This window comes from Pholis gunnellus, assembly GCF_910591455.1.
Source record: "Pholis gunnellus genome assembly, chromosome: 1".
Lineage (NCBI taxonomy): Eukaryota > Metazoa > Chordata > Actinopteri > Perciformes > Pholidae > Pholis > Pholis gunnellus.
Window position 1 is genome coordinate 3098196 of NC_136528.1, and position 14901 is coordinate 3113096.

A 14901-nucleotide genomic window follows, 5' to 3' on the forward strand; every position below is an offset into this window, starting at 1 on the left:
TCTTGCTATATGTACGTTATGAATCCGACTCTGACCGCAATTCCAGTTGTCTAAATGTTCCAGCGCAGCAGAATGAAATCGAGCAACAAATTGGACATTGTAAAATACCTGCCACAACCACAAAGGGCCTGGGCTCTCTGATTGTGTAATCAGAGAGCAAATGGATCGCAGATGGATTGCACCGATGGTCAGATTTACCTCTCAGAAAAAAAGAAGAATAGAACCTCCTGGCTGCAGATAACTTGTTACTAAAGTGAACAAACCTGCACCAGTGATTCTCTTGTCAAGAGGGTTGCTGAAGGTCATATCCGGCTGTAAATGTGTTTAAATGCACCAGGTCTCGTATGGAGGCCTCCTAGAGACAGGCTACCGTTTACAGACAAAAATTAAAGAACCAGATGGAGACTTCCTGTCTCTTGCTGTAATTACAATTACTCATCATATAGATGGATAACTGCGTGGGCAACGCGGGCATGTGCCAGGGCCCTGGAGTGAAGGTGTGGGGGGGTTAGAAAAAAGGCCAAGGACCCCGCCCCCTTCTTATATCGGAGTAGGCCAAAATAAAAATACTGTGACGCAAATTAGCCGATTGAAAAATTTTCTGAGCGGAAAATATGTGTCAACTGATGTTTTCAACATGGAAAAAAAAAATAGACCTGCAAGACCTCTTAGCTATGGCAACGGCGGCGGCTCATGCTGCAGCTCCCATGAATTTCTCTACATTTTCGTCCTTTTTTGTTGTTTCTTGTGTTTATCACTAATGACATATGACAGAATACATTCATCAACATCTGAAAAGGAGGTGTGGGGATTAAGTGCAGGGGACTTTGAGACGACCAACCAGCCAGACCTGCCGGACCAAACGCCACTAACCTGGCCCTGGAGGAGAGGGAGGAGAGCAGAGATGGACAGCTAAGCTGACCTAGCTATAGGACCTGAGGCTACTCCACTACCCAGCATGCTCCTGGCTGTCTGATGCCCCGTCGAAGGAAAATAAGATGGATGGCAGCAGCGGGAGGTCGGTGACTGTTCCTTATGATGCACATTTAAAAATTAAAAAAAGCACTACAGGAATGTACTGCTGTTTTTGTTTTGTCTGTCGTGTGTTTGTTGCGTTTCAAATGAGCTACAACTGAATATTGTTGCCCATCCCTGTGTTGCATAATTACAATTAATTATCCTTGAAGCGGGGTCCAAGCACCCATCAACAAAAGGCGCATCATCTCAGGGCAGGAGGATGAGGCCACCACTGAATACTGAAGACTTAGCTGCTCATTGTGCATTTGTTCGTTTGCTTTGGCTGCCTCAGATGCCCTGAATTGTCTCCTAGTTTAGGTACAACCTAAAATATGTTAATATTAAGCTATTCTTCCCCATTTACTGATTTGTTATTCAATAAAGAAAACTTGTGAACCAACGTGATGTAGGAGTATATCTATTGTCTCCACACTAGAATACGCGATGTTATGTGGAGAGGGAGATTATGAAATAATATAACCAGGAATTACACAGAAATCACGAGTGTAGTGCGCTAAATGCAATGAAGGACTGAATACACATTTCTGAAAGTTGAGCGGCATCAGCGGATTGTTTAAAGGTTCCCCGTGGAGTGTTATGAGTGTTAAGATATCTACAGAAGTCCTGTCACTCTCCCGGTTAACGATGTCCGTCTTCTGCTGTCGGATTGGATTAGTTAGTGAAACCAACTACACCACTCTGACATGTCTTCACTTCACCGCCACTAAGCTGAAGGAGGACTAGTGTTCGGCATGATGACATTCGGGAGTCTCACTTGGCCACGCCTTTTTTAAAGAAACATCACTACAGGGGTATTTAGTGACATATCATATTGTCGAACAAAACGTTAAAATATGTTAAACTTGCGTTAATCCCAGACCTTATTTCAGATGCTAGGGATCCGGAGGTGCAAAATGCTGAGTCATTTCAGGCTTTTAGGACTCATTCCTGCAGAACTCTATTCAAGAGGTAAGTCCGTGTGGCCTACCCCCCTCTGACATCCCTGTGATTCAGAAACCCACGATCATCGTGTGCGAGCACATCACGAAGCCACGTCCTCAGTCTGACTCGTGTAACAGCAGATAATGCTGCGAACAGTTAAACAAGCACCTGGCTTTACTCGTCTCTTGAACGTCGGGAATCAACGCCCTATTGTGATCCATTGGAAGTCCAGTTTATAGGTCTGACGTGTGTGAAGCTGTTCAGGGAGAATGTCTGATTCACTCATTAGTCCGTTTTTTTTTGCGATAGAGGACATCTCATTAATTTCACCCCTAATGTGGCTACCGAGGGTGAGAGCTCGTAAACATGTTGGTTGCACATAATAGCAACATCGTTAACACATTTTTAGGAGTCACCCACTAAAGCTGTTATTGTTACCTTGGTAACAGTACAAAAACAACCACAGACGCACTGACTGCAATTTCTTTGGCCCATTCCGATATCAGATTGTCTAAAAGTCTGATTCGACGATTGGGATTTTCTTTCTACAAACTTTCATTGACATTAAGGCTCCAGACTAAGCTTTTTTTTACCAACGCCAACCGTCTTGAATTTCGAAATGTCATCCTTTTATTTTGTTACCGTCATCTATATTAGTTAGTTGCATTAAAACACAATTTAAATCATTGGAATATACGCTTTAATTTGTGTTTTAATCCAAGCATTAGTAGTACTAATGAAGTATTATAAGCTGCTTACAGCTAGTGTTAAGAAGTTAAACCTGTCATAATTCCCTCTCCGATACCTATTTTATATTGCCGTGAAAACATCTCCTTTAAACTGTTATCTTGTTTCTCAACAGAAAAAAAACATTTTACATTTGAACACGTCACGCTAACGTTAAAATTAACCTTTGCTCAATACTCGTTTTACTGAGTACTAAGAAATATCTGATGAAGTTAGTTGTTGAAAATGTTTTATGGATGCTCCTCCGCGGCTTATTTTGGACCTGGAAAGTTATCGTCTGTGCTGCTGTGCTCCAAAGTAAAACTATAATGCGACAAAAAATTGGAAATATGAGACCGATCGGTGGCCAGTTGTGGCCGATCAGCTGAAAACCACTTCCCTTTTTAAGGAATTGACCAACATTGACCAACAGAAAGTATCACACTCAACAATCCTCGATGTTGCCTACAACTTTGCAAAACTTTACATGTAAGTGAAATGCAAAAATTTACGATGCAACTATAAGTGACAACGTGCAAGCAAGGTTTGGTCTCTCAGCCTTCCTGCCTGGTTCATCGAGACAGCAACCTGAAATTATGCCACACATAAAAAAAACATTAGGCCGATCAAAGCTAATGATTGGAACAAGTGTCTATTAAGTCATCCTTTACAAAGGTCTCATATTTTCTAACTAATGATATCATTAATGGTTTGTAAAATAAAATTCCCTCATAGGGCATCAATTAGAACAACTTTTATTCATCATCATTTGTCATTCACGAAGGGTCAAGAGTTTCTCACTTTGAAATAAACCCGAAACCTTGAACCACATATTTGGAGACTCCACTCTCTGCTGTGACCGGACCGACCGGAGCTTCTTTTACATTCCTCCCTCGGTGGTTGAGTCTTTCCTCTGGAGCTCGTAACTTTGGAAAAAGGAAAAGCGTTTTGTGTGTGTATATATATATATATATATATATATATATATATATATATATATATATATATACACACACACGTAAAGATTCTTATGCTACTAACCTATCATTCAATAAGTGCTTCACAGCCTCATAATGTAGCAGCATGGAAGAAGTGGACGTAGTCATCGTGACGACACCCATTGATTTGTGGACTGCAGTTGTGAAGCCTTAAGTTTGGCATTTTGGCCGCCGCCATCTTCGTTTTTCACGGAAGTGACCATATTTGGACTGTTGCTGAGTGAGGCACTGGTAGAGTAGCCGTATAGGCCTTTGGTAGTGGTAGCGACCTGTCAATCACAGTAGACCCGCCCTAAAGTATACTCCGCTTTATGGTCTATTTGACTCTAAATGGACCATAATTTACTAAATGAACATCATGCTGTATTGAAACTAGAGATTGAGACCATAAACTCATGTTTACTGAGGTAATAAATCAAGAGAGAAGTAGAGTCATTTTCTCATAGACTTCTATACAATCAGAGGAGTCGCCCCCTGATGGCCAGTAGAGAGAATGCAAGATTAAAGACACTTTCGCATTGGCTTCACTCTTCAGAACCCACAGGTTGCCACCTGTGTTGTGTGTGCGTGCATGTCACGGGGCATGATGGAGGACTCAAACGCAGACCAGGCAGAGTAGCATGAAGAAGGTAATTTAATGAACAATAATCCAACAGAAGATTTACAGGACTCGGCAGGAGATCCACAGAACAAACAAGAGACGAGGGGGGTAAAATCCAGCAGGAATGAGACAGGGAAGGCAGACTGGAAACCCGGGAACAGGACAAGCCGAACAGGCGGGTAGACATTACAAGGATCTGGCAATGAGTGACTGAGGGGCAGGAGTTTATGTAGAGGGAAGAACAGGTGAGAAGAGTTGTGCTGATGAGGGGGAAGTGCTTGATTAATGATCAGAGACAGGTGAAGGGAATTAGGCTGAGGGAGTGACTGACAGGTAGAGTGGAATAACAGACACACAGCACACAGAGGCAAAGCCTAATCATGACAGTGTGTGTGTGTGTCAGGCCATGTGATGGGTCCGCCCTGAAGTCAATAATGACCTGTACTAATCTCCGTCCTGCTGAAACAAATTGCTGCTCCCTCCCCTCCACTACAGCCTCATAAACACCACAGCATTTCACTCCGTGATACAGTACGGCTGGAAACTCACACTGGAGCTGATCTGGAAAGCCTTCAACTGCTGAAAGAGACGTCTTCCTTTCAGAGAACCCATCCAGTTTCAAGCTGAGCTGTAGCTTGGGGCAGAATACACAAATTGACCGAGCAACAATTGCAGTTCTACTACTGATCTGGAGACAGGCATGTACGCCAAGAATTCCGAAGAACACGAGTCACGCAGAGAAGGGTCTTTTGACTCGGTTAATCCTGCTTATGAGGAGAAGCAGCTCAACAATGAAGTAAGTAGCCCTGATAATGCTTGAGTTCTGTTATTTTCCATTAGTGGTTTGATGTTTCTTTGAGGTGACCTCCTGATTGGTTAGTTGACGACTAGAGCTGGCATGGCTCTGTGGCGGCCCATCAAAACTGTCAAATTATTATTTCTCTGAAGTGGAAATGGAAATGAGGTCGCTTTTTGAAGACAAAAATAATGTCAACGTGTTTTTATATCACTGGTATTATTGGTAATGGGTTTTGATTGTTAAAAGGTATTTGGGAAAATATCAGAAGTGCCTTTTTCATCTCAATATCTGTGTTTGACAAGAGTGCCGGTGGGGAAAGAGAGACAGATTTTTTTTTTTTTTTTAAAGTCACGTTGTAGCCGACGTGTCATGGGCGAAGTGTTGTTAGTAGTATTGAAGAGTTTGGCCCACAGCAGCTCTCTAACCAGACTCAGATTACATTTGCAATATGTTTATGTAGCCCACCTGTGGGGTAAGTGCTCACTGGACCAGTATCTAGATTGGTAAAGGAGAGGTAATGAACAACAGGACACCGCAATGAGTAACAGGACACAAAGTTAAGTTTAGAGCAAGATGATTGTAATAACATACACTTAATAGAACAATTTTAGTAATGCCAGCATTCAACCTTTTTCTGTTCGAAATGTCTTTTTTTAAACTGGGTGCACCCTAAATAAAATAAAATGTTTCTCCTCCCAAAAAGAATGTTCTGTTCAATTGTTCTCTGAGGCCTCTCCACTCAGTCCTACCACACTGATAGCAGGGCAGGTGAAGAATTCCTAGGATCCTTAATCCAGTTCACGTGAGTGGCTCGCCATCTCCCTCGTCAGGGAGAAAATCCAATCCAGTGAGTCCAAAATCCAATCCAGGATTCAGGGGTATCCAAAAAACCTAGCCTGTATAACATAACAGGCTTTTATAGCATACGCAATCCATTCAACTCTAACTGTTCAGTTTTTAGCTTTTCAATATCAACATACAATACAACCGTTTAATGCTGAACCCATAAATGTAGGATTCACAGTTTAAACATGAATTACTCACTACATTTGAATAATGTTAGTAAGATAATGTGAACATAAATTTCCCTGTCACAATCAACATGGCTCTCAACATGGCGAAGGCTGAGCCGGCGGCTTGCAGCTTATGGTGGTCAGGGTGGTGTTAACAGCTGTGACCGCCACATGGGAGCAGTGCAGAGGCAGCCGTGACCTAAGCAGTGGGACACACTGACATGCACAAACATGCACCAATGCACTAACAGTGTGGCCCGTTGCTTTAAATAGCAAGTAGTTGTTGGCTGTTATATTAATGCTCTGATTGCACCTTTTAAATTAAATTGGACTTTAAGGGATCATTTGAGCCATTTTTTTTTTTCTGTGTTGATTCATTTCACTACAACTTGCAACAAAGCCAATCAAGACGTAGTCACAGACCGTATATGAGAAGCGGATGTAGTCACTGTGAAGACAACTATAGGTTTGTTAACTAACGTTTTGATGCCTTGAGTTCGGGCATCTTGGCTTTTGGCCGTCACAATCTTATTTTTTAGTCGTTGCCATCTTGTTTTTTTGAAAGAGAAGTGACACAAGAGTTCAACCGAATGCTGAACAAGACATTTTTAAGGCGACCAAGATGTTATGAACATCCAAACCGGACAACAGTGTAGGATTTTCATATTTGAGCAGAATTCCCCAGCTTAACTGGTGCCGGGCCATTATTCCTAAACAATGATCCCATCGGACTGAAAGTCCATTTGTCCTACAGCCCGTTATCCCAAAGTTAACAAACTTCCTTTGTTCAGAAGGCACGATGCCACAAAACACAAACTCTCCCTGCAACAAACAACAGTGCATGGCTAATTATTACGCTAAAGGCTGTTGCAGTGGCAATATTTGTTTTCCTCCAACCATGGCGAAGGCATGACCTGCCCTACTCTGCCCCTGGTATTTTTACCCGAAACCTAAGTGTATCATTCCGATGTCCTCATTCTGCATAATCATTTGCAATGTTCTTCTGTTTGTAGCAGGGAGAGTGTGTATTTTCGGAACAATGGGCAGTCCCCACTTAACTCACCTTGGAAAATCTCCGGAAACTCACTGACTCTTTGCGAACCCATGCGAGCATAAGTTTGTCTTGCTGCTGAGTGATCTGATCCGTAGCTCAGTAAGCGTTGAAGAATATGGTTGTTGGTTTTTTTTCAGACTGTAGGAAAATCACTGATGCATAGATGTCTTATTTTCTTTGAGGTTGCGTTCAGTAAATTTGGTGAGAAGCAGGACAACAGGAGCATCTCCACTGGAAGGCCCACCGGCTCTGCGAAAAGAGTTTCAACCATCATATTCTCACTGAAAAATGAAGTCGGTGGTCTCGTCAGGGCACTTCGGCTTTTCCAGGTGGGTGTTTTATTTTGAAAGTTGTTTTTTTAAAATGCATGCTGTTATCTTTAAATTCAAATTGTTTAATCTTTGTTTGTTGTAGTGATCTAACCTGGATGAGTCTGATCATGCACGGAAGCTTATTCCACATGTTCTGTTCATCTTGCATGTTATGTATGTGCAGGAAAAACACATCAACCTCGTTCATATCGAGTCCCGCAAGTCCAAGCGGAGGAATTCAGACTTTGAGATCTTTGTGGATTGCGACACTGACCATGAACAGCTCAAGGAGCTGACTCAGCTGCTAAGGACGCACACCGATGTTGTTGAGATTACTCCATTTGAGAACTCCACTCTACCCGATGACAGTAGGCCCACATGATCTACAATAAGATAATTCATGTTTAAATAGCAGTAGATACCATAACCAAGGCCCGTCAACAAGCGCAGACATTAACGTAATGAGATGCAAGCAGACCTCTAATTGAACTGGACCTGAATTGTGTTACAGTTATGGCTGATGTGCCCTGGTTCCCTAAGAAGATCTCTGATTTGGATCAGTCTGCGAACAGGGTTTTGATGTATGGCTCTGAACTAGACGCCGACCATCCGGTAAGGACGTACGCAGTTTACACAGTTACAGAGCAGCTCTGATACATTCTTTACTTTTATAATATGGGGAATTGTGAAAACTGACATTGTGAGTCTGTCTTTTCTTTTCTTTCTTTCTTTCTTTTTTTTTTGCAGGGATTTAAAGACAACATGTACCGTAAAAGAAGAAAGTATTTTGCTGATTTGGCTATGAGCTACAAACTGTGAGATCCACTGTTTCGTTTTGATTTGATGTATAAAATTGATTTAGGTGATATATTTCGAAATGTAAGGGTGAAACCCTCCGGAATCAATCAATCAAAATGTATTTGTATAGCACATTTTAACACACAACAAAGTGCTGCACATTGATAAGCAGTCATACATTTGAAACGACTGGATTACTAAAAGTAACCTTAAAATCAAAACAAACTAACACAAATCACACAAGTGCCAAGTTAAGATCAAAGCGGATAGGCAGGGAAAATAAATAGGTTTTTAAAACGGCTTTTAAACATTGGTAAGGTGGATGACAACCTAATATGAAATGTGTTCACCAGTTAAAAGTCTTGCTGCAGAGTTCTGCACCAACTGAAGGTGTGATAAAAGATTTGTGCCGATTCCAGTATATACAGAATTACAACAGCATGAATAACTTTCTCCAGGTCTTTCGAGGAGAGAAAGGATTTGTGCCATCTCGTCTTGGAGGGGGATCATGGACAATAGCAGTCAATGCCACATCTGCTACATCTCTTTTATAAGCGTCATGTGCACAAAAGCTGACAAGAAAGAAAATGAATTAACAACTGCCAGACCAAATAAAATGATGTCACACATATTTGGGTAAACAAGCCAAAAAGTCTTGAAGTCAGGAAAATAAGAAGGCTAATAGTAATGTGTGATTTTTTTTTTTTTTTTAAAAAGGCTTTCCCCCCCAATTTCTTTAGGAATCATTAAAAACAACAAAGAACTGGTAAATAATAAGCTAAATGGATGAAATTTTTATTTTAAATATTAAGAATTGTTGACGAAAATGCGTTAAAAACAAAAAGTAACTGACGGAAATGCCTCAGAGTCAAGTGGGAACCAGTTAAACGCATCATACAACCGCTGGTTACGGCCCTGATTATAAACTACATTTGAAGATGAAGATGTGTTTTGAAGTTGCTGTTTTATGTCACCGATGATTGGAAATAATTCTGTGACAAAACTAGTTTTCTCAGTTGGAAAATGGTAAAAAAAATACCAATAAAGAAGTAATAGTGTTAATCTGACCAACTAGATGAAAGAAACACACTGTTGATGGTTAAGAGTTAAATCACAGCTTGTTGAGATATGCTAATACTGTACCACAAAATGACGTTGTAAATGAATTCACATTGTTTCTCCCATCTTTATGTTCGATCTCTCAAAGTTCTATTTGATATAAGCTAACTCCCTCTTCATGTTTGGTCAGTGGCGATCCTATTCTTCGTGTCGACTTCACAGCAGAGGAGGTGCGTACCTGGGGAGTGGTGTTCAGGGAGCTCAACAAGCTGTACCCGAGCCACGCATGCAAGGAGCACCTGAAGAACCTCCCCCTGCTGACCAAACACTGCAACTACAGCGAAGACAACATCCCCCAGCTGGAGGACGTCTCGCACTTCCTCAAGGGTAACTGTTTGAATCCCGAGGTCACACTTGTCTCTTCAATGCGACTTTTTGTCACCCGATCACGCCCAACGGACACATTGACCGTCAAGTCTGTTCGCTCGGTCAGACGAACACGCCGAGGTGGTCTGGCTCTCATGGAGTTCAAAAACTGAGTGAGGTGTGGACAGCACGTGGGAACAATCCGGACAATTTATCAATCATCCTTCCGCCAAAACAAAAAACTGGGGCTGGGCCCAGCTGAGCCCCGTTTAGGCTGACACAAACTCAACATTTCCCAATTTTGCTGTTTCAAATTAAAAGCTTTTTTTTTAGGGATTCTGTAGGGAAAAAACGAATTAGTGGAGCTTTGTTAGCAACTATTCTTCAATAAAACAGGTTTACTAATACCGCAGGGAGGAAGACGACAGAAAATGACGACAGACTTTTATTGTATAGAATTTACGGAAAATTTCAAGTGTTTATCCAGCCTTTTACAGCCGCTTCTTGTATCCGATCTCTTTCCGATCAGGTGGGTCGTATTTAAGTGTGGACAAAACTGTGGACAAGTGTGTTTCAGCATTTGCCAGGGCCGAGTGCTTACGCAGCAGTTTATCTAATGACAAGAAGATGCCAGCTTTGAAAGATTGGAAGACAAAACATGAATTTCATGATCTTTTCTTCTACCGTGCCTTATAGTTGTTTATTTTATTTACGATCTTAAAAAGTACATTATTTTCTGCCAAACGTTTCCAAGGAAAAGGCTAAGGTTCCATCGCCTAACTTCAAGAATAAGTTATGCTTCAGCACCTTTACAATGGAGGTTAATGGACTTTTGATTTTGGTGAAATTCAAATTTCAACGGCAACGTGTCCTAGAAGCAACGTCAGTACTCATTCATGACACATTCATTCACTGCCTTTGTAAAAGCTCTGTATGTTAATTAATTATTATTCGTCAACGTAATAATGTTATCAATATGACCTTTAAATCACTCGTACGTGTCACTTCAGTGTAAATCTGTTCATGGTTCTTGATTAAGGGCCAATTGATCCTGGTTAGCTTGGTAATTCATAGATTTCACTGTCGACAGTTTTCAACGGAACTTCTCTCTACCAAAGAAACTAAGATATTGTGTGTGTGTGTGTGTGTGTGTGTATAGAGCGCTCAGGCTTCATCATTCGGCCAGTAGCTGGGTACCTCTCCCCCAGGGACTTCCTAGCGGGCCTGGCCTTCAGAGTGTTCCACTGCACTCAGTATGTCCGCCACAGCTCCGAGCCTTTGTACACACCTGAACCGTGAGTACACACGTTTACGCACAAACGGCATTCACTTCATACTACTGTTTATTTTGTAAGCGCTTCAGTGAAGCAATACCTGCATTTGCCTTCTCATGTTTGGATGTAGAGACACATGCCATGAGCTGCTGGGTCACGTTCCTCTGCTCGCTGAGCCCAGCTTCGCCCAGTTCTCTCAAGAAATTGGTTTAGCATCGCTGGGAGCTTCAGATGATGCTGTGCAGAAACTGGCCACAGTGAGAAAAATACACGCACGCACGCACGCACGTGCGCACAATACACTTGTACTGTAAATGCAATAAAACCAAAGGTTTAGGTGTATTGATGAAGTGAATCCTTTATCAATACACCTGAAAAAGAACCGAGACGACGCAGTACTGATAAAGACAATAACATCCCTACCATAGGCACAAACTCGCACACCTAACTCAGTTAGTGACATCTACTACATTCTCATACTGTGTTTGAAAAGGATGATGTACAAATGAAAACCTGTTTTGTTCTAGTGTTATTTCTTCACAGTGGAGTTTGGCCTATGTAAGCAGGCTGGCAGGCTAAGGGCCTATGGAGCTGGACTCCTGTCCTCCATCAGTGAACTCAAGGTAACACTCGACCTGCTGTCTTCAGTGCAAGTTCATCTGCTGCACTTGTTGCTTACACTGTGAACTTCTGTATGAGTAGCTGCCAATTGATCCTACTCAGGTTTTCCTACATATGTAATAAGTTAGACATTTAAGTGTACATCTGAATTTGTTTCATGATTTAAATGAATAAACCAATACTGACCTAAATCACATTTCTGTAGCATCAGCTCATATCCAGCAAAAGGTGTTCAGAGGAAGTTCTTATCTAGCTTTCACTACCACTTATGAGAATTAAAAAAAAATACTTTACATTTCTCCTATGTAGCAATCCAGGTTACTTTAATTCTGTAATTGCATTTACATGCAGTCAGCCAAAAACATGTTACTTGACCAACCAGGTCCAGAGGGGCATTCTCTCAGTATGTGAATGTGACCACACAACACGTCTCTGTTTTCTTTCAGCATGCTTTGTCTGACAAGGCCCATATCCTTCCCTTTGACCCTGTGGTGACCTGTAATCAGGAGTGCATGATAACTACGTTCCAGGACGTGTACTTTGTTTCTGAGAGTTTTGAGGATGCCAAGAACAAAATGAGGTCAGTTAAAAATGTAGCTCTGATCAACTCTCTGATTTTGAGATTTTACAACATCATTGTTGCAGTTAGCAGCTAATCCAACCAACCCACCCTCCATTAAGTCCCACCCTCAAACGCAGACTGGCAAATCATAGTGCAGCATTGGCCAGCTTCGACCAAGGACCGACAACTGCTCCATAGACTCTCATGCAATTTCAGATTTGCCTTATTTTCAGGCTGGTTTTAAAATTTTGTAGCAGGTCATGGTTAAACGTGTAATAGTTATACTAGTTACCCAGAGAGGTTGGAAGGAGATGCGTTTCTAAAATGTCACATTTTTACATAAAAATCTGCGGCGCTAACATCAGCATAGTACGTTAGTTAGTGTTGCCATATATATAGTGTTACACAAGCTAGTGAAGGTATACAGACTACTGAAGGTATACTGACTGTATACATGCTGCTTTCACTTTTTGTCATATACAGGACTGTCTCAGAAAATTAGAATATTGTGATAAAGTTCTTTATTTTGTGTAATGCAATTAAAAAAACAAAAATGTCATGCATTCTGGATTCATTACAAATCAACTGAAATATTGCAAGCCTTTTATTCTTTTAATATTGCTGATTATGGCTTACAGCTTAAGAAAACTCAAATATCCTATCTCTAAATATTAGAATATCATGAAAAAGTATACTAGTAGGGTATTCAACTAATCACTTGAATCGTCTAATTAACTCGAAACACCTGCAAGGGTTTCCTGAGCCTTGAAAAACACTCAGCTTGGTTCAGTAAACTAAATCACACGTATGGGGATTATCACAATATTCTAATTTTCTGAGACAGTCCTGTATTTATGCAGGGAGTGCAGTTAGTGACAGTGTGGGCTCGAAGCTAGCTTGGCAGAGTAGTAGCAAGGGAGCGGGGCATAGCAAAGGGTCACTTCTGTCATTACACCAGCACTGTAGTAACATTATCAGATAAAAGTTTCATCATTTACTGTCCTTCGTGGAGTTGGATGAGCCAGGCTAGCCTTTTTATCCCTGCTTTTAGTCTTTATGCTAAGCTAGGCTTATCACCTCATGGCTCTAGTTCCATACTTGGTGCACAGACATGGAATGTGTTATCAATCTTCTCAGGTCACGTAAACGAGTGCATTCCCCAAAAAGTTCTTCACCAGCAGCATCTACTGTATCACAGCAAAATTAGTTTTTGTTCTTCGTGCGGTGACAATTAGCATCCCAAGCATCTGGACCTTAGCTTAGCTGTAAAAATATTTTTCCCAAGGCGGTAACTCAGTGTTGTTGTTTATGTTGATATATTCAAGTCAATTCAACTTCTGAGTATGTGAAAGTCCTGAAGTCTTTTACACTGTGGTGATGGATCCTGGAATTGCCTTTAAATGACTACACACAAAACTTTGGTTGAATGATTTTGTAGCTACAATGTTTCAGAGATGTCAAAGGTTAAACTGGGCTATTGACGTAACTCACTTTTTGTGTGTCTGCAGGGAGTTTGCCAAGACCATTTGGCGGCCATTCACAGTACGCTACGACCCCTACACCCAGAGTGTGGACGTCCTGAAGGACACCAACAGCATCAATAGCATGCTGAAAGACATCCGGCATGAGCTGGACATTGTAGAAGACGCCCTGAACCGACTCAACAAACACCTATGAGTCTGAATTTGTATAAATGTACAATAAAGTTAAAAATATACATTTTTTAACTATAAATATAACACCAAAATCCCGACTTTGTTGCCACAATGTGAAGGTTAATGTCTCCAATTCACACTGTAAAGATGGATCCTTGGTGTTTCTGTTCGCCGCTGCTTATTTGTACCTTTCCTCTGTTAATGGAGCCCTATGAGGCGTTGTTGACGACAATGGATTACAATGTGGTTTGTTAAACGGGTGTGGAGCATGCTTTCATGGAGTGGATATCAATCCAATAAAAAAAATATAGCTGCAAGTGGCGGCCGAGCACATTGTTTTTTTGAGAGTTCAGTTAGGAGAAACCGGAGGATTCAGACAACACACCGATGCTCCCGAGCTGCTTTCAAACCGGTAACCTTGCAGTCACACAGGGTGCGTGTCTAGAGGCCCGGATACACATAAAACCGACAGCCTCACGTCTCCTGTGTTTGGGCTAAAACGTTGCCCTTGAATCAGTTGAGATGAGGATGAAACATGAGACAAGCCTGTCTGTGTGTGCGCATATTGATTTTAGTCGTCTGCTTTCTTTCCTCACTTCCATTTTCGTCTCAGACTGGTGTGTGTGTGTGTGTGGTTTGTGCAGCATCGCATCAAAATGACAACTAATCTCAGACCTGGTGTACTGATTACAAGAATATTACATTTAGGGAAATGGAATACTGGATTAAGTCTTGTCACGCGATCGGATTTTGATTTACTACTATGCACAACTTTTCCACAAGGTGGAACCGTGGTGCCAACTATCCACACTCAATTATCCCTTCGACAGCTGAAGAGCAGAGGAACCACTCCTTTATCAAAGTAGGCAGCAATTTACAATACAGATCCGTGCCTATGGTGTTTGTATCAAACTGATATTAGCAAGCCAAGGCACAGTAACTGTAACAATTAACATATTTGTAGATAACATGTGAATGCAATTCAACAAGCTCGTTTACACATGAGAAATGGTTGAAAGAGGGCACGTTGAATGCACGTTACTGACATCAACTACAGGCTCAGCACAGGTAAGCTAACACCGCAGACACTCAGTTGCAACTAAGT

General features: G+C 41.5%; 1 protein-coding gene across 1 annotated transcript; it reads left to right on the top strand.

Moving 5' to 3' along the window:
* Window positions 1-446: 446 nt before the first annotated feature.
* Window positions 447-13921, top strand: LOC306696656 (tryptophan 5-hydroxylase 1-like; the record flags this gene model as incomplete). Its single annotated transcript, XM_079160319.1, has 12 exons — window positions 447-499; window positions 4960-5080; window positions 7333-7479; window positions 7646-7829; window positions 7973-8073; window positions 8209-8276; window positions 9509-9705; window positions 10844-10979; window positions 11089-11215; window positions 11486-11581; window positions 12026-12159; window positions 13650-13921. 12 exons carry the CDS (start codon window positions 447-449, stop codon window positions 13816-13818), a joined length of 1533 nt encoding a protein of 510 aa, XP_079016445.1. The 3' UTR covers window positions 13819-13921.
* Between the last annotated feature and the right edge of the window lie 980 nt (window positions 13922-14901).